The sequence below is a fragment of the Phyllostomus discolor genome, chromosome 6 (assembly GCF_004126475.2).
Source record: "Phyllostomus discolor isolate MPI-MPIP mPhyDis1 chromosome 6, mPhyDis1.pri.v3, whole genome shotgun sequence".
In the NCBI taxonomy this organism is placed as follows: Eukaryota; Metazoa; Chordata; class Mammalia; order Chiroptera; family Phyllostomidae; genus Phyllostomus; species Phyllostomus discolor.
In genome coordinates, this window is record NC_040908.2 from 95,681,557 (window position 1) to 95,703,020 (window position 21,464).

At 50.3% G+C, this 21,464-nt stretch overlaps 1 protein-coding gene and 1 pseudogene across 4 annotated transcripts in view; both read left to right on the top strand.

The window, feature by feature from the left end:
* The window catches only part of AMOTL1 (angiomotin like 1), a 149,245-nt gene extending 133,267 nt beyond the window's left edge, over positions 1-15,978 (top strand). For all 4 annotated transcript variants that reach the window (XM_036028652.1, XM_028515210.2, XM_028515206.2 and 1 more), the window contains 5 exons: positions 1,102-1,292; positions 6,319-6,444; positions 7,104-7,330; positions 9,750-10,025; positions 10,964-15,978. In XM_036028652.1, the coding sequence (XP_035884545.1) occupies positions 1,102-1,292; positions 6,319-6,444; positions 7,104-7,330; positions 9,750-10,025; positions 10,964-11,070 (927 nt within the window). In that variant the 3' untranslated portion in view covers positions 11,071-15,978. The remainder of the gene's footprint in view (positions 1-1,101; positions 1,293-6,318; positions 6,445-7,103; positions 7,331-9,749; positions 10,026-10,963) is intronic.
* Positions 15,979-18,927: 2,949 nt separating this feature from the next.
* Positions 18,928-19,068, top strand: LOC114501042 (annotated as a pseudogene).
* The last annotated feature ends 2,396 nt before the right edge of the window (positions 19,069-21,464 follow it).

The following is a 21,464-nucleotide window of genomic DNA, read 5'->3' on the forward strand; positions in this document are numbered from 1 at the left end:
GAAAGCCCGTGGGCCCATTTGCTCTTTTTTCTCTGGGCGGATTCGAGTCCATTAGGGCAGCTCACAATGCCCAGCTGTTGCCCTAGATAATTGATGTGGTTCAGGGTAAAGTGCTCAGGTACCTCCCGTCTTGCAACCAGGATTTGTGATCCCGGAAAGACATGAGGGCACACAGCAGCTGGGGTGGAATCACTCTTCCCTGAAGTCAGAGCCTCATCAAAACCCCATCGCCCTCGAAGGCATGCTGTTCAGAGGAAACAGCATGCCTGAGTTGAAAGGGAAAACGTCTGAAATGGGAACATCCTCAGCTTGTGGGCAGCCCAGATGCCAGAACTGCTTTATTTCCCATCATACTGACACGATGGAAAGAAAGGGCTGGACTAGCATTAGAGGATTTTTGTAGCACTTAACTTTGTTTAGCCCTTTAAAGTTTATTAAATGCTTTCACGTGCATTACCTTATTTGATTCTCAGGCTTTTAAGTGGGACAGGTATTAATTCCTGTGGTTCCCAGAAGAGAGCATTGCAGCTGGGGGAGCATGCATGTTAGGTTCCCTGGCCTTTACATGTTATCTCCAGCCTTGGGGAAAACAAGTACCTGGGATCACTTCCTTGAGGTCTAGATAAAGTGCCCTGGACCAGGAGGCCAGGACTTAGGTCCTGTTCTTGCTTATGTATAAATTAACTGCAGGACATTAAACAAGCTACTTGTTGTCATGCAGAGCTGTATCGACTCCCAGACCCAGGTTCGAATCCTGATCCTACTGCTGATTAGCTGAGAGACATGAAACAGTTCATTTAACCTCTCCGAAGCTTAGTTTTCTAAAACTGGGATAATATTTTCCATTTACATTGTAAAGTTCCATGACTGCTGAATGAGAGAACACTTGGGTAGGTGGAGTATCTTGTTGTTAGGATCTGCTAAGTTTGGTTGTCCATACTGGAGAGGGAGAAAGTGTGATTGATGGGAATGCGTGTGAGTGTGCTGAGGATCTGGATGGACCATGATTGCTCCACATGGGTAGCTGTGCAGACACGGTTTATGTGGTCTACTTTATAGCCTCATTTCAGCATCAAGATGTTATTTCTCCTGCTTCTCCAGAAACATGGAAACAGCTCGCCAGCCAGCATGCTGGAATACAATGCCCCAGCCCTTATGGAACTCGTGAGGGAGAAGGAGGAGCGGATCCTGGCCCTGGAGGCTGACATGACCAAGTGGGAGCAGAAGTATCTGGAGGAGAGCACCATCCGGCACTTTGCCATGAACGCCGCAGCCACTGCGGCCGCTGAGAGGTGAGACCAGCCACGCGTCCAGCAGAGGGGTTCCATTCAGTTATGTGAAGTACAGTCACATTATGGACTACTACATGGTCTGCAAGAGTGATGTGGAAGTCTACTTCACATTCATTTTTTAACAGTGGGTGTGTCTCAGAAGAATAGTTGAGCCTCAGAAGAGCCCTGAGAGGAGGAACTACTGTTATCTCCATTGTGCAGTGAATAAATGAGGCTTAGAGAGGTACACGGTTGATTCCAATTCACACGGCCGCCACAACTCAAAGTGAGATTTTTCTGACTTCAAGCTGACTTCACTTGGTTTGAAATTGTCTTCTGTTGCCCTCAGTTATTACCTCTGTTGCTTTCTTTCCTTTTTGTAGGGGCACAATCTTATTCTTTCTTTCAGAATTAGCTCAGAAAGTTCAGTAATTCGCAAAATACTTCTGTGAAACCCTCCTCCTGCGTGAGCAGCTAGTTCCCCTTGATTGCTGGAGCTTGCCTGCACGTGTGCCTGCCGGGCCTCACCTGCACGTGTGATGCTGCACTGCCTGAGTGGCTGTGCATTCTCCCCGTCAAATCTCTCAGTGTCTCTGCCCCCACTCCATCTTCCACCAGTTTGCTTTTTGTCCATAAGTTATATGGAAAATTTAATTTGCAGTTGTTTGGAATTCACTAAAATTTAGGGTCAGTATATTTGGAGGAGAGATCCTCAAATTTCAAAGTTGCATCAATAAAACTGGGCTAGTCAGTCCCACATTTCTTGGGATGTGTTTTTTTTCTTTCATGAGGAAGAGCAAGTCCATTGGGGTGGAGGGGGGATACTTTGAGAGCCACTCATGGGCTCTCATGTTCCTTACGTAGAGAAAAGTCACTAGCAATACGCTCAGGTGTTGCCTCCAGGAACTGGGAGAGAGAGCGGCCACCCACGTGGGCATAGACGCCTCCACTGGATGCCCCAGCACACTCACATCTGGAGAGACCTGCAGACTCATATGGAAAATGGCCATTTGAGGATCATTTTCTAGTGCTCGACTGTTGTCTATGCATTTCTGTGCTTTGGGGGGAAGCGCCCACAATATCTCACCCAAGTGAGCCTTCAGGAGCGGGAACAGGTGCTGGGGACGTGTGTTGTGTGTGGAAGCTGCAATCATGATGTGAGAGTCAGGGGAAGTCGCAGCCTCCAATGCAGTCTTTGTACCAGATGGGTGGGACGTTGAAACTCTTGGAAATATTCCCTGATATTTACATAACTGGTCATCTTCAGCTTTTTGCATTGTAAGGTAGTGAGTAAATCTCCTCTCTGTCCTGAGGGAGAGAACAAACCACCGTGCAGTCACAAAGGGATCGGGGCCGTCAGAGGCCCTGTGACTGGCAGGGAGGCAGGACGCAGCACACGAGGCCCCCCCAGCTGTCGCTGACCATCGGTGTGTGACTCTGCAACAGCCTTTCTGAATGTCACTCAACTTCATTCTGAAACGGGAATTAAAATTCTTGGCTGGTTAGAAGCAGAGAACCAGACCCCGTTCCACTGGCTAAGGACACAGAATCCCCATTAGCAGTGTCAATGTGTCACGTTGGAGGCACGACCAAGGGGCCTCTGTATCATTGTTGCCTCGGCAACTATCAATGTATCAGATTAGATGCATGTTTGGGGCCTGGGGCCTGAGAATGAATGGGACTGGAATGTAAAATCAGAGGTTGGGGCTGTGGGGGGGGGGGGGGGGGGGTTCCGCCCGCAGGGCCTGCCCACAACCCTCCCCCCAGACACCGTGATGAGAATAAGTCTACAAGACATGATCTGCTTGGGGAGGAAAGATGGCCAGTCTCTCAGAGGAATAGGCCTTGAACCCGTTCCTCAGTGGGCTTTTATTGGGTTTAATTTGCATAGGAATACAGGGAGTATACATAAAGCTCATCAGTCATTATGGAGTAGTAATGATCAAACAATAGATACCATTCAAAGAACTCTGAGGGCTTATTCTGAGTCAGGGTCAGATAGTGAAAGGGCCATAAAACTTTGGGGAGCAAACTCACTTTATGCTTAGACCCTTATCATTTAAATTGAGGGTATTAGCAAAGTAGGTTTCATAGGATTTTATGCATTCTTTCTTAGGCCTGATCATCCTAGGGAACCTACCCTTTCCAGCACAGGGCCACACCCACCTCTGGGCATTCTTTCTGGCTTTAGTCAGGCAGGGGAAGTAAGACAGCCAAGAGATTAGGAGACTTCTTGCAGACAGAATGAGGACTCAGGCTATGTCAAAGCCAAGGGGTGAGGGTCCATCACCCCCTTTTTCTATAGTCCCCCCTAAGTCCTTCCCTGAGGGCCCCTTTGTGACCATGCCTGTCTTAGGTCGTCCCTTCTTTGAGGAATCTTACCCGTCATTGGCTAACCAATCATCCTCCCGTGGCCAAGCAGGGTGAGATGAAAGGGGGCAGAGGTCGCACCCCCTACAAGGAAAATAAGCTTTGTCTCCTGAGTGGCTTATGGTCCCAAGGTTGCTCACTCAGCCTTAGCCATGGGGGGGGTTACAGCTTCTGAAACCAGGCAGGACACAGTTCCCAACATGGGGCAATGAACAGATGTGAAGCATAAGACCTGTATTAAGAGCACAGGAGCGGGGTGGTGGGGACGTGAGTAGAACCAGACAACCCAGCGCCATCAGCCCTTCACACAGCGCCAGCCAAGCCTTGTTCGTCACCCTTCGTGCAAGGGCAAATGCCCCCTGCCCTCAGAGAACAGGATGGATAGAATGAGGCCCTTTCAACCTTTCCTCCCTTCCGCCCTTCTTTGCTTCCACGTGTGCTTATTGAGCATCTAATAATTTTGTGGAATTACTGACCTCCTCCTTACTGACCACTCCTTGCCACAGTCTTGAGAAAAATCAGGTTTTTAGCTCCAATCTTAATGTTCTTTTCAAAGAAAACCGTAATTTCAGCATTGCTTTTCTGTTGAAAGGTTTTTGAGAAAGGTCAAAATTCGGAGCTCTTGTCTAAATGCTAAATGGCCGCTTACACATTGGTAAAAATTAGTGTTTCCAGTCATTAGTTTTGTGTCTTTCAGCCACTGATGAATACTTCCCATTTCATTTATAAGTAATGATTTTTAAACAAAAAATGATTTTTGTGTATCAGCTGATTTTGCCTTCCTGATGCATCTTGGCACCATGTATCAGAATTTTGAGAGATTGGGCCTTTTTTATGGTTTTGAAGCTTTTTACAGACTTCAAAGCAATGTAATATTTGTTTTGAGAGTCTTATGTACTTGCCTTCTAAGTTGTTTTTGTTTGATTGTGCCTGCTGCCCTTACTTGGCAGTAAACATGAATTTTTAAATCTGTTTCTGGATCTGAATGAATTCTCCAAAAGTAAATTGGTTGAGAATGTTTCTCCAGCCACTAATTCCTGTGTCGATGTTTCTTGTGTACCACAGAGTGGATTTATGTTTTTGCCAGTATGTTTAAAGCACTTTGCTTCTTTTCCACATTACTAAGCTTTTTATGATTTATTTTGAGCCACTGTTTGCACTTAAGCCACAGTCTCACGTGTGCCTGCTTTGTGGGTTTATTTGATCTACATGCATCTTTGCCCCGGCCTTCTTCATAAAAACACAGGAGATGTCTGGAGTCCACGGTGATGGCTAGGGGCATGGACACAGGGGCATTAGTACATACCTGGGTGTGAATTCCTTTCCACCGTCACACACTGGGTGTTCTCACAAAGCTGCCTGCAGGACAAGGGTGGTAACATCTACCACACACGCTGCTCTGAGAACTAAATGAGATGCCAGGGTGATGTGCTTTCCCCAGCCTGCAGCATGAGGGAAATGCTTGTTCATTGGCAGCTGTTGTTAAAAAAGATTAAACTGAGGGCTCTTTTTTTTTGCTGTTTTTGAGTGTTCTAGAAAAGAGATGTTAGATTTTAAATATGACTGGAGCACTGGATTATGCATTTTAAGAGGTGTGAGCTATTTGGCTGGACTCGAGGGGGTCCAGCCTGCAGGCCGCATGCAGCCCAGGATGGCTATGAATGCGGCCCAATATAAAATCATAAATTTACTTAAAACCTTTTTTTTTGCTCATCAGTTTTTGTTAGTGTTTGTGTATTTAATGTGCAACCCAAGACAACTCTTCTTCCAGTGTGACCCACAGATGGCAAAAGGTTAGACACCGTTGGCCACTAGATCATTTCTCGTTAATTTAGCACTCACTGACCAGAGAATTATTGTGCCTTTCAAAGATATATGTAGACTGTGTCAGTGGCGCAGCTCTGTCATTTTCACTGGCCATCATTAACTAGGGGGATTCGATTGCTAAAACCAGCGGCAGGAATAGTTCTCTCTGACCAGCTGTTTTCTACCAGACTCAGGCTTCCAGCTCCACTGTTTCAGTCTACCTGTGTCTGTCCTGCCCCTTCCACCACCACCACCACCCCCCACACTGGACTTTCCAAACACAGGGCGTGTGTCTTCTTCATCTCTCTGCTGTGTGACCAGCGTGGCTCTCACGCCAGGTGGACCTAAATCCTAGGCAGGGAAAACAAGCAGTGAGCTGGAATGCAAACATGGTAGAAGATTTCAGCTGCAACCTCTCTCTGGTCAAGAGGACCAGTACAGTGTTAGTCTTTTCTGAGTCTTCATTTCACTGTAAAATTACTGAAATAGCCGCTCTGTGGATGAGGAGTAGAAATAAAACTTCAACTCTTATTGAGAAAGTCATGAGGGATAGGTAAGTGCGGAAGAGAAACACTAACAAATACAGTGATGGTACTCATATGCCAGTAGATGCAGTGTTCATATTCATAGCATGCCATGTAGCTTAACGTACAGTGTTGTTAGTAGAAGAGGCAGGGAGTTTTTACTTTAGGATTTTATTTTGTTTTCCTTAGGTACTGTCATAATTCTGTCAAGATGAGGGAGAGAACTGGCTGGGATTTAGGAGAGGGCGAGGGATCGAAGGGGTTTGTGGGGAGATTTCTTCAGTGTGGTGCCCTCGGACGCCTCCCCGTGAGCGTTTGCGTCACTCCCAGGTGTCCTGTGTTGGCAGGGACACCACGATCATCAACCACTCGAGGAGCGGCAGCTACGGCGAGGGCTCACTGGAGGCCCACATCTGGCAGGAGGAGGAGGAGGTGGTGCAGGCCACCAGGAGGTGTCAGGACATGGAGTACACGTAAGGGACAGCCGTGCGCACGGCCATGATACTGGGCTCCACTCTGGTCACCACCTCTAGACCCCAGCGGCTGATGTTGGTGCTCACACGCCAGCCCCGTCCTGCTCGGGACAGCTGACAGGCTCAGCCGATTACTCTCCTCATGAGAAGAACTCAAGTGTTTTCCAATTCTTGTTTTTGGCCATCGTGGGGAAAATTATCTTCTCCCAGAAAATCTGTTCATCTTCTAATTGTTTTTTTCAGAAAGTAGGGAAATTAACTTCCTTGGAAAGCTGACTCTGTGTGAGGCTTCATATTCGTAGTTCCCATGTCCCCTGTTGCTCCTTCCCTGCACCCTGGTCCCTGAGCTGGTCCCTGAGCAGGTCCCTGAGCACACTGTGGTCCGGGGGCCCTGCTAGGAGGCTACGATCATTCTGACCTACGTCCTCAGGTTCCTGGAAGCCCAAGAGCCTCCTGAGAGACCAGAGAAGGTGTACCCTTTTGACCTACTTCAAAAGATCCATCTTACACGGTTTGCAGATTATAAATGTTTGAAGACTTGACTGCAACTCATTCTCCAACCTCAATTACAATTCGAGTCCCTGGGGCAGCCTGAGAGCAATGCTTCCAGTTTTTATAGGCTTTTGTTTACGACTGTTCTATTTTGTTTTGTTACACAGCATTAAGAACCTCCACGCCAAAATCATAGAGAAGGACGCCATGATTAAGGTCCTTCAGCAGCGATCTCGTAAAGATGCCGGCAAGACGGACTCCTCGAGCCTGCGGCCGGCCCGCTCCGTCCCTTCCATTGCTGCAGCCACGGGGACCCACTCCCGCCAGACCTCTCTCACTAGCAGCCAGTTAGCTGAGGAGAAGAAGGAAGAAAGGACCTGGAAGGGAAGCATAGGTAAGTCCCACGCCTCCTTCAGCCTCAAGTCTGGAAAGCAAGAGCCACCCCAGCACTGAGAGGCAACCGTGTCTGGTGCAAAGAGCCCTGACACTTTTGTGGTGTCGGAGTCTGTCACTCATGGGAACAGAAATGCCACTGAATACTTGGAAGCCTCAGTTAACTTATCTGTGAAACGGGGAGGAAAATCAGCTCTCCTTTGGCTGTGAAAGTTAAGTGGGCTCTGTGGGAGCAACGGCTCTACCACGAGATTGGCATTAGCCACAGGTTGACTCATGTAGTTATTAGCATGATTGTTGAAAGCTGAGGTAACCGACTCTTAAACATAAAGTGTTCTAATAGGAAAAGCCCTTAAAAGTCAGACCCCTGAACTTGGCCCTGCCCCAGACCAGTTGTAAGACTGCCCCACCTCTGCTTCTGTGCCTAGAGAAGCAGGGCAGTGTCTGCCCTGTTACCCCTGGGGCTCCAGTGAGGGCACACTGAGGTACTGGGGAGCGAGCACTTTGGGAGAAGCGTGCTAGAGCAGGAGAGGTTGGTGGCCGTTGTTCTTTTTGTATTGTTGCACAGGCAGAATTTTAAGAATTCTGCAGATGTGGTGTTAGCCAGGAGTGGGTTTCCTGGGTTAAGGGCCGCCCTGTCAACGGGCTCTCTGAGTCCAGAGAGGAAGGGGGCAGCGCTGCCCAGCACGCAGGCAGCATTCCCAGACATGTGTCCCCCATTCTTTTCCCTGCACTCTGGCAACTCCGGGGTCTCGCCTTCCTTTGATGCCTGTCCCTGGGTCAGAGCGTGCTTTGTTTATCTGTGCAGCTGAGAGCCAGTTTTTGTCAGCAGGGGCCTGGCTGCTTCATGCCAAAATGGGTAAGAACTTCCAGGATGAACCTGACAGAGTGGGGGATCAAAGGCACCCAGCCAGAATCCCTGTTTGAAGTCCCTCCACGGTCACTTCAGCAGTCCCTGGCCTCCAAGGAAGTGTACTTCAAAGAGGACGTGCATGGATAGCAGCTGGGATCATCAAACACCCTCCCAGGGGCACTTAGCTCCCAGCCCAACGAGAGACCCTGGGAGTCGGTGCTCAGACGCCTGGTAAAGAGCCTGAAAGGCATTCAGGCCAGTTTGTGGTGTCCAGCCAGGCGGGCATTTCTCTGGTGTCTGTGCATCTGTCCCTCAGCGTGTGGCACATCTACACCAGGCGTGGGAGCGGGACCCAGTCTGCGGGGAGAGCTGCGGTGTTCTCTGCTCCGGGGCTCCATTGGTGTCACACAGTTGGTGTCCACGCGTCACAGAAACAGAGAGGGGCTCTGGCAGGCCAGGCCGAGGCGCACATTCCCGGGCCACGCCCCAGTTCCCGCATCGCTTCCACAGTCTCTTGCCCGATGGGCTCTGGAAGGAGGTAGAGGGGACAGTGTAGACCTTCCTGGTGACTCAGGGGTGCCCAGGCGGCATGACTGCCTGGTGACTTAGTTCCACAAGAACATCCCTGTCTGACTGCAGAGCTGTGACAGGCAGCCGATGAGGCGGGAAGAACGCAGGCTGGCGTCAAGTCGGGCACAGCTGGGCTTGGATCCCATTCCTGCTACTTCTTAGCTGTGAGAAGTTTGTTTCACTGAGCTGCTGTTTGCTTGTGTGTAAGACAGAAGATAACAACAGGACATGTCTCACAGGACGGTTGTGAACTACAAAGTGAGATGATGTGTGTGGAAGTGTACTTAGCTCAAGACCCGGCTACTCGAAGTGTGGCCTGGCCCCGAGTCACCGGCATCACCTCGGAGCTTGTTAGAGAGGCAGCCTCCGGTCCCACCCACTGAACCGAGTCTTCATTTAACGATATATCCAAGTAACTAATAGGCACATTACATTTGAGAAGCAAGAGCTGTAGACAAACTGAACTGCTGTGTGTTGAGTTATGAATGGGCACCTTTAAACAGCCCTGGTGAGGAAGGATACTTCATGAATCGCTGGCTAGTTAAGATACATGAACAAATAGCTGATTGTGCTGACCACGTTTTCTATAGGCTAGTGTTCTGGAGTGCCGGCTATTTTCTGAATGCGTGCTGTGTTTCATTATTTAAAAATAAAAAAGTTGCTCTCCTGTCCATCTCTGTTGGGAGACGTTGAGGAGAAGGAAGGGCAGTGCCCATCGTGCCCCCTTTTCCCGGCGGCAGTTTACTTTACAACTCTTCCCCTCAGAAAAAGAACTACAAATTTTTAGGGAGGAGACTTTTTCCCCCTTTTTAAAAATTTCCTCATTGCTTTTCAATGCATCAGACACATAATAAGTGCTTGTAAATGCATTTGGTGAAGGAATTGATGAACGAATACAATAATCTTCAGTCCAGAAGAAAATCATCTCCAAGACGGCTTTTCTTGTTTTGTTCTGTGTTAAGAACTAACACTGAAAAAGCTGTCTCTCTGCCCTCAGGGCTGCTGCTGGGGAAGGAGAACCATGAACACGCTTCCGCCCCTGTACTGCCCGCCCCGCCTGCCTCGGCACTGTCCCCCACAGTGCCCACCACATCGGCCAGCAGCGCCCATGCTAAGACGGGCAGCAAAGACAGCAGCACCCAGACGGACAAGAGCACTGAACTCTTCTGGCCCAACATGGCCTCCTTGCCCAACCGCGGCAGACTGGGCGTGACCCCTTCCAACAGCCCGGTCCTGAAACACCCAGCGGCCAAAGGGACAGCAGAGAAACTGGGTAAGAGGTTCTGATCTCCTTTTCATCATAGAAACCGTAGAGCCCTCTGGCCTGAGAGAGGGGGGCTGTTGTTGAGCTGGGGAAGTGGCAGAGCCACCATTCAGCTTTCACTTTTTGGGGTGTTTTCTTTTATGGTTATGGTTACCCTAGAGCATATAGGCTGTGTTTGCTCTCATGGGAATAAAATGTGTGTAGACACTCCTAATTTATTACCCTTCAAAGGATCACACAACTTGGGTGTGCCCTTTTGGTGTATCCTTGTAGCCGGCCCTTCCCTACAAGGGACAGAAATAGACAGACTCTGAGGGGTGCTGGGGAGCCAGTAACACCCACCGACTGCATCAGAGGCATGGGGTGCATGGATGTGGCCTTACTCGTTAAGGATTCGGGTGGGGAGCACCTCCTGACTGAGGGAGGAGGCAGGTGATAAACCACAGAGGAGGGGAGCTTCTGGTGCCACCCTCAGGCCAGCACCAATGTCGCTTTAAACATGTAAGAGAAGACAGCTGGAGGCAGGAGCTTGCGATGAGCCCAGAAACATCTGGGTAAAGAACAGACTTGGCTTCATCTTGGGGACTAATCTTAGTCCTGGGGATAGCTCTCTTCAGGAATTCTTTTGAGGAGGCGGGGTTATTGGGGTCATAAATTCAACTGTTTCAAGGGAGTTCTTTATTTTCATCCTACAAAATAGACAAATATACACAGCATTGTCTTTTTTTTTTTTTTTTGAGATTCCATTCCTAAAATGCCCTTTTCCAAGAAGGCAAGGGGTGTGTGAAAGTTCCTGTTCCTGCTCCAGCAGGGCCGGGTCATGTGGCCTTTGCCATGTGCCCTGGTGGTAAGCAGTGGGGTCTGAAATGGTTCCATTGTAGAGAGACCTCGTGAGACCCGTGTCCTTCCCGAGGAGCAGGCTACTGATGTCCCCTTGTGTTTAACAGAGAACTCTCCTGGCCATGGGAAGTCACCTGACCACAAAGGCCGCGGCAGCAGCCTGCTGCACAAGCCCGAGTTCCCCGACGGGGAGATGATGGAAGTCCTCATCTGATGCTGGCGTCCCTGTTGAGTTCAGGAACTGACGTTGAGAAGCAAACAAAGAATGTGGCAAAGAGGGAGCAGAATGATCAGGAAGGTTGTTGATGGACAATCAGGAATGATTGGAACTGATAAAGATGTCAGATTAGTGAGAACACTTTTTATAAATGTTAAAAAATCGGGAGACCTACCTGACTGAAGATGAAGAGAATGCTGTGGACTTTTATTGAGTGTGGTGGAAGAGAGACGGTGCATGTAGGTTTGGAAACAAGAAATGGGAAATAGAATCTTCATTGTACAGAAAATGTATCTCATGGGGAGGGTCTGTGTACACCCATTTTCTGGTTATAAATGGATAAACCTGAACGTGAATCTTCCTTGGAATACCCCCATTCTCCTTGCCTTTTAGCATCTTTTGGTTTCAGAAGAACCTCCTGGAAACCCCTGGGAGCCCATCTGGGCATCAGTGTAATATCACCTGTGCCCTCCGCGGGGTGTCCTGGGAATGTGTGTGTGTGTGTGACACGAGCTGGAGGCCACTGGGCGACAGGGCGTCTGGAACATGGTCCTCACCGAATCACCTGCCTGGCTTGGGTTTTGCAGGAGATTATGGGTCTGCTTAGCTTTTGTGGACTCGGCCGTGCTTCGTAAACCGAGCAAGAGCATCATGGTCTTGGTGCTCATCCTTCCCAGCTTCCCTGACTTCATCCCTGTTTTTGCTTCACTTTCTTTCGTTTCACTCTTTCTTCCTTTCACTGTTTTCTAAACTTTAAAATGAGACATGGCAGAAGAGGTCCATATTTATCAGAGCGGTGTCTGATGTGTCTCCGTCCTGCTGTGTTCCGCAGTGACAGGTGGGACAGAGCCGGAGGCTGGCTTCCTGGCTGCTCCCTGGGCCGCGGCTGCTCACGCCGCGCTGACTGCACTGGGGCGGCTGTGGCGAGGCTGTGGTGAGGCAGGAGACCTGTGGCCACTGTGACATCTTGCATTAAGGTCATGGCCCTGGCTTTTTTCTCTCCCACATGAGCTTTTGCATGGGGCTGGGTACTTGCACCCCATCACTCTGTGGGGGTAAGACTTTCAGGACAGCACCCCAGGAAGCAAATGGTGCTGGACTTGGTGGCGCCCAGAATCTCACCAGGCACCTGGTATGCTTTCTAGAGTTGTGGTTCTGGAGCACGTTCCACACTCTCCCCGCCCCTCACACTGCCCTGGTCGCTGTTGACTAACACGCAGACTTTCGTCACCGTCAGCGCATGTGTGTTCAGTTTTCTCCATCGTGAACTTGCTTTGGAACCTAACAGGCAGTTATATATGCAGTTTGGTCTGATTTCTCACGATTTCAGTTTGGGGCAAGGTTATCCAAAGTAAGATGAAAATATCATGTTGAAGAGCCAGGAGTGTGAGTGTGGCGGCGGGCCCCTTGTCCCTGGGCGTGAGGATTCACATCTGACTGCTCTGACGAGGGGCCTTCCTTACAAATCTGGGAGGCGCCCGGTCAGGAAAGAGGTGCAGTGGCCAGGCTGTCAGAAGTTTTTGCAGGGTCCTGCTGTCTCTCGCTCCAGGCCAGCTGGATGCATGTTATCACGGGTCACTTCCTCACCTGCCTTAAGGAAGGAAAGAAAAGCCCTGGCTCCGAATGAAGCCTCATCTAAAGGAAGCTTGGGCCTCCACACTGTCCAGGAGGTTTGGCTTAGGGAGCTTATTTTAGGGTTGGTCTTTAGAGTGTAACCTGGGTGGAGTTAGAGCCTCCCCAAATTGAGGAGTTTGAAGGATGACAGAAAGCACTCAAGGGGGAGGGTTAAAACTAGACCTTTGCCCGTGGGGGCCTCAGCTGTGACAAAGTAAGCTGGGACTGACTCTCCTAAGTGGCTCTGTGGTGGGCACTGAGCCTTGTGCTTCACGCTGGTCACCTCTTTTGGTCCCAGGCTAAGTGTTGCTGAGTATTGTGCAGCCTGGGAAAGCGGAACAGTTCTGCGGCGAGGAGCTCGCTAAATGCCCGAGGATGTGGGGAGAGGGCATAGAGGCCCCACTAGTGAGGAAAAGGTGGCTGTGATGGGACAGAGGGTCACCATTCCAATCTCTGCTTTCATCACTTCTTATGGGTGATGCAGTTCATTAGGTGGCACCTCCCATTAATGTTGGGGTGCACCAGGAAGGAAAGAAAGTATCTAGAGGTAGGAAGGCAAGTTGCCTCTGCCAGCGCCCCCCCCCCCCCCGCCCATGTCTGGGCCACCCCAAACTTGGTCTGTCTCCCCTAGAAGTGGGTGAGAGGGAGATCCGCAGCCCAGCTTCCCCCAGACTTCGCCTCCATGCTCTAGCTCCCCTCAGTGCCCCCCCACCCCGGCACGGGGCGGCACGTGTGCCTCTGACCCCCTGGGTTGCCAGGCTGTGCTAATTGTCAGCAAGCACGTACGTCACCATGTCTCAGTTGTGCTGTGGCCTTTGCCAATCTCTTTTTTATTGTAACCTGACAAGACTCTTCCATAAGAGAGGGGATCTATAGCTTTAAAAACTCTGCTTTTATGGGAGATTTCCTGCCACGCCAGGGCCCCTGACACTTCACATTCGTCGCTTTCTTGCTTGCATGTAGGTAAAAGGGGTTGCCAGTCCTGAGCACCCGCTGTGCATTCCAGGCAGTTTACAACAGATGATCTCATTTGATTTTCAGAAGAAATAATAGCAGCTCTAGTTTTGAGTGCTGACTGTGTGGTAAGCACCTTTTAATGAGTCCTCCAGACACCTGGAAGCAGGGGCAAGTTTATTCTTTATTCTCCTGTTTCACGGGAGGAAACTGGGGCTCAGGGAGCAAGTCCCTTCCTAGAGTCCCGCACCCAGGAGGAGCCGGGGTCTGAGCCACGGGTTCGGAGGGGAGCTGGGCTGCCTCTGACAGTGCCACGCTCAGCCCGCTCTCTCCCCCATCTGCGATGTGCATGTGCACGCACACAGCTGCCCCACTCTCAGGAGCTAAGAAATAGGAATAGGCCCAGAACGCCTCGAATTGCCCACAAACACCAGGCCTAGGTGGAATTCTTTGTGTTCCGTTACACACATGGCCGCAAAACCATGTACAAAACACTTGTGCATTGTCCAGAGGCCTGGACTTCTGAAGCTCCTGGTGGCGTCTGACTGGAACTTACAGGTCCTATCAGTGTGAAGGGCAAAGGCTTTGGCTTTGTGTGGAGACATGTCAGAGTAATTCTGCTTCCTTCTTAAATGTGCTGCCGGGCAGCTTCTGTGTGCTGCCCAGGGACTAGGAGGTGTCTCTGGATTCCAGCAACTAATTTCAGTGCCTGTGCATTTTCTTCTGTTTTTCTTCTGCTTCCCAGAGCTTGGCAGCTAAGGATGGTGTTGAGTTCAGCCTGTTCTGAGCAGGCAAGCAGGACCGGGCCGCCACACCCCTCCCAGGGCTCTGATTGGAGGGCAGAGAGTGCTGGGGCCTCCTCTCTTCGGTCCTGCAGGGCTCGCTCTTTGGAGTTCATGTATGAACTTTACTGCACGGGGCTTGGATTGGATATGGGAACAGTCGCTCCAAATGAGTCGTGAACTCAAACAGTTCGGTGGTTGTGTTGCTCCGGGAAGAGGCTGTCAGGACACCCCTGCAGAGAAGCCGGCAGTGCTGTTTGTTCAGCCACCTGTACCCACAGGAGGCAGTGGCTGATGGGCTGGGGCTTCTCCACGCAGCAGCCCGCGGAGTGCCAGACACTGGCGTGAACACAGGTGTCCGGTGAGGCTGGGCCCCCAGGAGGAGAGAAGACTAGATTGGGATTTAGAAAGTTTCCAGGCAGAGAGCTCATGCACATCCCGCGGGGAGCTGTGCTGGTCAAAGCGGTGTGCTTCCCAAACCAGAGCCCTGCTCCACATCTGCACAGGCGCCAGAGGCTCGTGTTCCTGTGCGCTCCCGACGGCCTCACGCTCCTGAGCAAAGGAGCACCGTGGCCACGGTGAGCGGGTGCCCACCAAAGTTGTTAAACGGCAGAGGCTTTAAGTAGCTGGAGAGTATCCAGCCTGCAGTTGGCTTCTTCACATCCCTAAACTTGAGGCGGCCTTGGTATACACTCTATGAGTGCTGGCCTTCGTGTCTCTTCTCTGCTTAGTTCATCGGGGTGTCTGAAATGTCTTCATTCAGCGTGAGCAGTGTTGAGTGGGTTTGCCTCTCCTGTGTGGCTCCACGGGAGATGGGCAGAGTAATTAAGAAGTTACCAGAAGCTGATCAGCTGGGAGCATATTTCTTTTGGAACTAATTAATGAGCAATTTTTTCTCTTCCCTGAAATAGCATACCCTTTTCTTGTTTAGTAATTTAATGGTATATAAAGACGTGTACCTGTAGGCGTACACCTGTGAGGTAGGGCTATGAGGCTGTGTATGGGGTTGCTTTTCTGAAGCCCCAGGAGATCCACGTGTTTCATCTCACCCCACTCCCTCGAGAGGGGGCCCCGTGGGAGACTCCACACTGATCCCTGCAGGGCTGCCCGGGTGCAGTGTGCACAAACACCTCTATTGGCAGGGACTGCGGAGCCTCGCATGTGCGTTTGATTATTCTTAGACATGAGAAATCTTTGTCCTTGAAGAGGGACTTAAGTGTGGAAATAATCCCAAGTCATTCTCTCAGTTGGCTAAATAAAGATGTGTGATGAGGTCACCCCATTTTAGCTTAAGAAAAACCCCCGAAGATGTTCCTTGGAGTGAGTCTTTGCCCTCCAGGAGCCTCTCGAAGTGACCGCTTCTGAGAGGGACAGTCTTCATAAGTACGTGTAACTTCTAGGGGATTCACTTTTAAAATCTGTTCTCACGCCATGTCTTGTATGTGTCAACATCTCTGCACACACCCGGTGTAAGTGTGTATGCACTAGTGCACCCCTCCCGCAGGCAGCCTGTAAAGCCGTGCTATGCTTAGTGCATGTTATAGTCGTGTTATGCTCCAGTGAGGTGTTTGTCACGAAACTTGGCTTCGTCGCAGAATTCAAATATTGTTCTCAATATAGTGAAGTACATGTACGGCATTTTCTTGTATCAACTCCAGAAGCTTTGATGCCCAGTGGTGTGTTTACATGTGATTTTGCCTAGGACTGTGGTCATATGTAGACACCTGTGACTATTTATTACAAAGCAGAATGTAAGCAGTTTACCCGCAGTGGTTTTCTTGGAGTTACGGTGTCTTTCCCCTTTGAGGAGTGACCGTGGAACCTCCTCCTCCACGAGGCACTTACAGAATCTGTGAAACTCCGGGAACAAGGGCAGGTGCTTGCAGCGGCCTTGGCCAGAACCCGACGGCACCAGTGCTGCCCCGCCCAGGCCTGCGGTGTGTGTGTCGCGTGCTTGGTGGCCGCTGCTGTGTGCTCTGCAGCAGACACCGGGGTCACCTTGGGGCATCTGAGTCTGCTGGCCTGTGCTGAAGGGCGTGCAGAGCTGCACAGGTGGGCGGGCCTGGGCACCGAGTCGGGAGAGCCCAAGAACACCATGTGTGTGTCCCCGAAGATACTGATACTGTTGGTCGGCCAAAGATTTTCTTCTTCTTTGCTGCTTAAACTTGTGCCTTAATATTGTATATAATAAATGGATAAAATAGCTTTTCTTCCCCTCACGCTTGCTCCTTTCTTTTCCAAAGAACTTGCATACTGGGTGCTCAATAACTTTATTGAATTTGATTTTGTTTTATTGCTCGGAGGCAGCCTCACTGACTGTTTTGCTCCCCGAGTCATCTGGCGCCCTCCTTGGGGGCCTGGCTTCCACTAACACACGTTCCTGATTCTGAGAAGGAAGTGAGTCATCCAGATCCCTGGAGCCCGCCCCCGCCACTCCCAGCTCCTCCATACAAGAAAGAAGAAATGCGGGGAGGCTGGGCCTGGGAACACGGTATCACTTTGATCTTCTCTGAGTGTCCTCTTTTGGGGCTCCTGGGTGCAGAGCCAGCCAGTGACCACTGTCACTCAGGAATGAACCTAAGCAGCCTGGGCCCGGAGTCTGGGCTGGAGTCAGACTGCGCCCCACATGGACACGGAAGATGTAATTGCCTTCTTAGTGTCTTAGGGTCACAGGAAGTGGGTGAGGGCTTTGGCAGAAAGGGGTCCCATGGTAAACTGGTCAAATACAGGTGGGAGCTCAGGGACTGAAGCAGCAGAACAGAATAAACCATGTGAAGGCCCTTCCCAAGGGGTCACCATTGTGGGGGAGGAGGTACCCTCTCTTTATTCTCTGATCAGGACAGTGATGTGCAAAAGGTGGCGGAAAGGTATTTGAATGCAGGATGCGAGGCCCGTGCACTTGTAGTGAAGGGGGGAAGGTGCTGGGAGACAGCAGAGCTCAGTCTCCTATCTGCATGGGTTCCTACCCATCCTGCCTTCTACCCAAAGGAATTCCCTGAAGGAGACCCCCAGAGCTCTGCCTGCATGTGGAAGTGACTCCTGTAGCATAAGGAATGAACTCTGCAGCCCCCTAGCCACCGCCTCCTGGGACTGCCCCAGGAAGACAGCTAGAGGACCTCATTGCTTTCAGGGCTCAGCTGAGGCCCCCTCTGAGCAGGTGCCGCCTCTGCCACCTGCCTGCCCTGACCCAGCTCGCAGCTCGTGTGAGGGCCTGTCTCTTGGCTCCTCGTACACCACAGGAGAGACATCACATCCCTAGCTTTCCTGCGTAGTTCTTCCAGGTGGTGACCACACTGCACCCCAAAGGGGTGCCGGCCTCTGTCCTGGGGTCTTGGGCTGGGACCTCCAGGAACTGCAGGGGGCAACCATGCCTTCTGGATTGCCTGGGTTCTTCCTTATCAGGAGTGAGGTCCAAAATGAGAAATGAATCAGGAGCTCTGAAATTCCCTTCTTAAAAAATGAAAAGTTCCATGATGATGAAATCAAATATTTCTGTCATTAAAGAATGTTGCTCTTTCATTGTTTCTGTCGCCCTTTTATCAGTGTGACCATGTGTGTCCGATGTGCTCCCTCTACCCGCCCCCTCCCGGCCGGCGCATCGACACCATGACCAGGGGAGCCTGCACTCTGACTGGTCTGTCCCCCTGAACTGCCTGCAGGGAGCCCGGAAACGGCCCTCCCCATGGCATGTGGATCTCTGTCAAAGGCGGCTCATCCTAAGGTCTCGATGTGAATCATAGTCCTATTGCGACGGACAGAGAGTGTGTAACTTGACATCCAGATTGGTTTCTGCCTTCTGGGTGCCGGAGGGAGGGCGGGCCTAACGTTTATTGAGCTGGCCTTGGAACATCACTTCCTTTTAGCCACCCGAGGCGGGTTGTCGGACGTGCTCACCAAGTGTCGGATGAGGAGAGGGGCTCACGAGAAGTGCAGTGCGCACTTGACTCTGCCGACCCACCCAGGCCCGTCCACCTCTGAGTCCTGTTCCCTGTGTGCTCCGGCGTGGCATTTGACTTCCCTTCGTTTCTATTTTTAATGGCTTGTTTGCTTGCTTTTGTTTTTAATCGTTCTGAAGGAATTGATAGGCAAATAGCTAATTGAAAATAACACCATAGATGGTAGAGTATTTGATTACTGAATGAGTCAGCCCTCAGGATTTAATGGGAGCAGAGTTGTAATGTGTCTGCACATAGTAGGCCCTCTGCCAGTGACAGCCCCGAGCCTCATGGCATCTGTTCCAGGCCCTGCCTCAGGCTGCCTCCCACCGCAGCCACTGCACACACGTGTGTCTGGCAGCTCCTCTGTCTGCAGTGGGAGCACTGTCTTCCACCCAGAGTAGGCGCTCGTGAAAATTTGAGCTAAATGTGAATTACGCCAAGCTTCTTGTTGCATGTTCAGTGACTGTTCAGAGGGAAACTAAAGTAAAATCTTATTTAAGAATAAGCAAGTACCACACATTTGTTCTTTAAAAAAACATGATTTAGAAGTATATAAAATAGAAGCCATCACTTCTCAGCTTTTTGGCTAATATCAAGTGTAGTGTCTGTTCTTATCAGTTAAATAGAATAGAAGCCACTCCCTCCTCTAAATCCCTATTATTAACCATTGTTAACAACTGTGTATACCTATTTGGTTTTTAACCATTGTTAACAATTGTATATAACCAAATAGGTATACAGATACACATGAGTGAATATCAGTTTTTAAAATAAGATCATGCTATTTCATACAACTTGCTTTTTCCAGTCAACAAGAGATCCTGGGGACATCTCTCTCACAGCATCTCTCACTATCCTTCTGTAAGCGTCCCTTTGTCTGGAAGAGGGGACTTTATTGACACCTGGAGTGTGGTCCTTTGCCGCCACCCAGCTTCCCCACAGCATTTTTCCAGGGGTTGAGAGCTAAGAGCATGGGGAACCTGGGGCGTGTTCAGTTTTTCTGCTAAGAAAGAGGCCAAACTTTGTGATAGTCAGGCTTGGCCAAGCGCTGTCCCCAATGGTCTGTCCGAGCACAAACTGGTAATTAATGTCACGATGGCGTGGGGATCCCAAGGACGTGGTGCCATGGCCCAGGGATGGCTCAGGCCCAGCCTGGCCGGCCCCGTTTTGATCCAGAACACCTGTCAGCTCTCTGACTGCGGGGCCAGCTTTCCATCCAGCGTCCCAGCGTTCGGCCTGGAGAAGAACGCGTTCTCCTGGCATGATCCTGCTTGTGCTGCTCTGACTCCACCCAGGTCATTGCGGGCATCTCTCCGGCCCCTGGCCCAGCACTTTCATTCTGCGGAGTGTCTATCGGGGTTTTACAAATACTTTGTTTTAGGAATAGCCTCTAAGCAAAAGCCCAGTTTGTGAATCATCTGGTTATTACTAAAAATTAATTATGTGCCCATCACATTTCAGATGCTGGAGGAAAGAGGGCATAGATTGTTCAGCCATTCCTGCCCTGAAGGAAGGGCAGGAGGGACTGCAGTGAACTGAACACCTACTGTGTGCCAATCATTTTTCATCAATCACTGCATTTGGTCCTCAGGACAGCATACACAGAGAGATGCAGACAGAAATGATCCAAGGTCCACACTTACCCAAGGAAGTGCCAGGATTGCATCAAGTCTCCGTTTAGCTGACTAAACAAGACTTTCCCTCTGTGTCATGCAGCCTCCGAGTTTAAGTCTAACCGAAGTCACGAGATGCATACGAGAAACAGTTTGTTCCTTGCTCATCCTTGCAGGGGCACGTGCTCCAGGGTCTCTTGACAGACCTACTAAAACTCGGCTGCCCTCAGCAGACCCCAACCCCAAGGGGACAGTGTGGACAGGCCACCCTGGCGAGGACAGAGGCTCCACCACAATTTGCTCATGGCAGCCTCACAGTTGGGACACAGTTAGAGAGCCCAGGCTGAATTTCCCCCTCCCGCTGTCTCTAAGAGTTCCACCCTATCTGCAGGGGGCAGTCTGCTGTCCTGTCTCAGCCTTCCCGGAAAAGCCACTGAGGGTTCAACACAGGGCCAGTGGAGTTTCCTGCCCCCTTCCCTTGCGGGTCCATTTACTTCCTCAGTGTGATTGTACTGAAAGAAGGTAATTGGAGGCAGTAACCAGAAGAGTCTTTATTAAAAAACAACAACAGCAATAAAAAAACCCTTAAATATCACCCTGGCCAGTGAGGCTCAGTTGCTTAGAGCATCACCCAATAGACTGAAAGTTTTCGAGTTCAATTCCTGGTCAGGGCACATGCCTCCATTGGGGCTTCTGTCCTAAGTCAGGGTGCATATGGGAGGCAACTGAACTGATGGGTATTTCTCTCACATCAATGTCTCTCTCTCTCTCTCTCTCTCTCTCTCTCTCTCTCTCTCTCTCTCTCTCCCTCTCTCCCCTCCTCCTCCTCCTCCCTCTCTCGAATAAAAAAATAAAAATAAATAAAATTTAAATGTCAGTAATTACATTTTTTAATTTAAAACTTTTGGTTTAAATTTTTATATGTTAATTGTTTCTATGACAGTGTATCTTAGTAATTAAAAATCCCCCTTGCATTTTTTCCCTCTGCCACATCATTCACCACTGTGTCCACAAGCCTCAGTGAGGACGCACACACAGCCTGTCAGGCACGCACAGCTGATGCTGTACATCCGTCTTAAACAAGGGGCAAGAAACTGTAAACACAAAGGCAGCCGCTGCTCAAGCCAGATGTTCCTCTCAGTCAAGACCATCAGTGTCCTGAAGGGAGAGATGAAAGCTCATTGTGTTAGGGCTTCTGGCAGCGAACGAGACACCGCCCCACATATGTTTCCTGTAGAGTAATTCTGGGCCTTCAGTGAGGAGATGGTCCCTGTGAAGTCGCTGCTTAGCAACACCCCTCGCCCTGTCATAATGCCTTTTCCTAAAGAGCCTAAGTGTGTGTCTTCTACGCTGTGAACGTGGCCTAGAGACAGCTATCATGACTTTTATTCACACAGGTGGGAGCCACTAGAGCCATGCAGAAGACGCATCACAAGGCCCTTTGGGGTTCACGTGGTTTGGGGGCAGTGGGGAGTAGACTTTATTTCTTC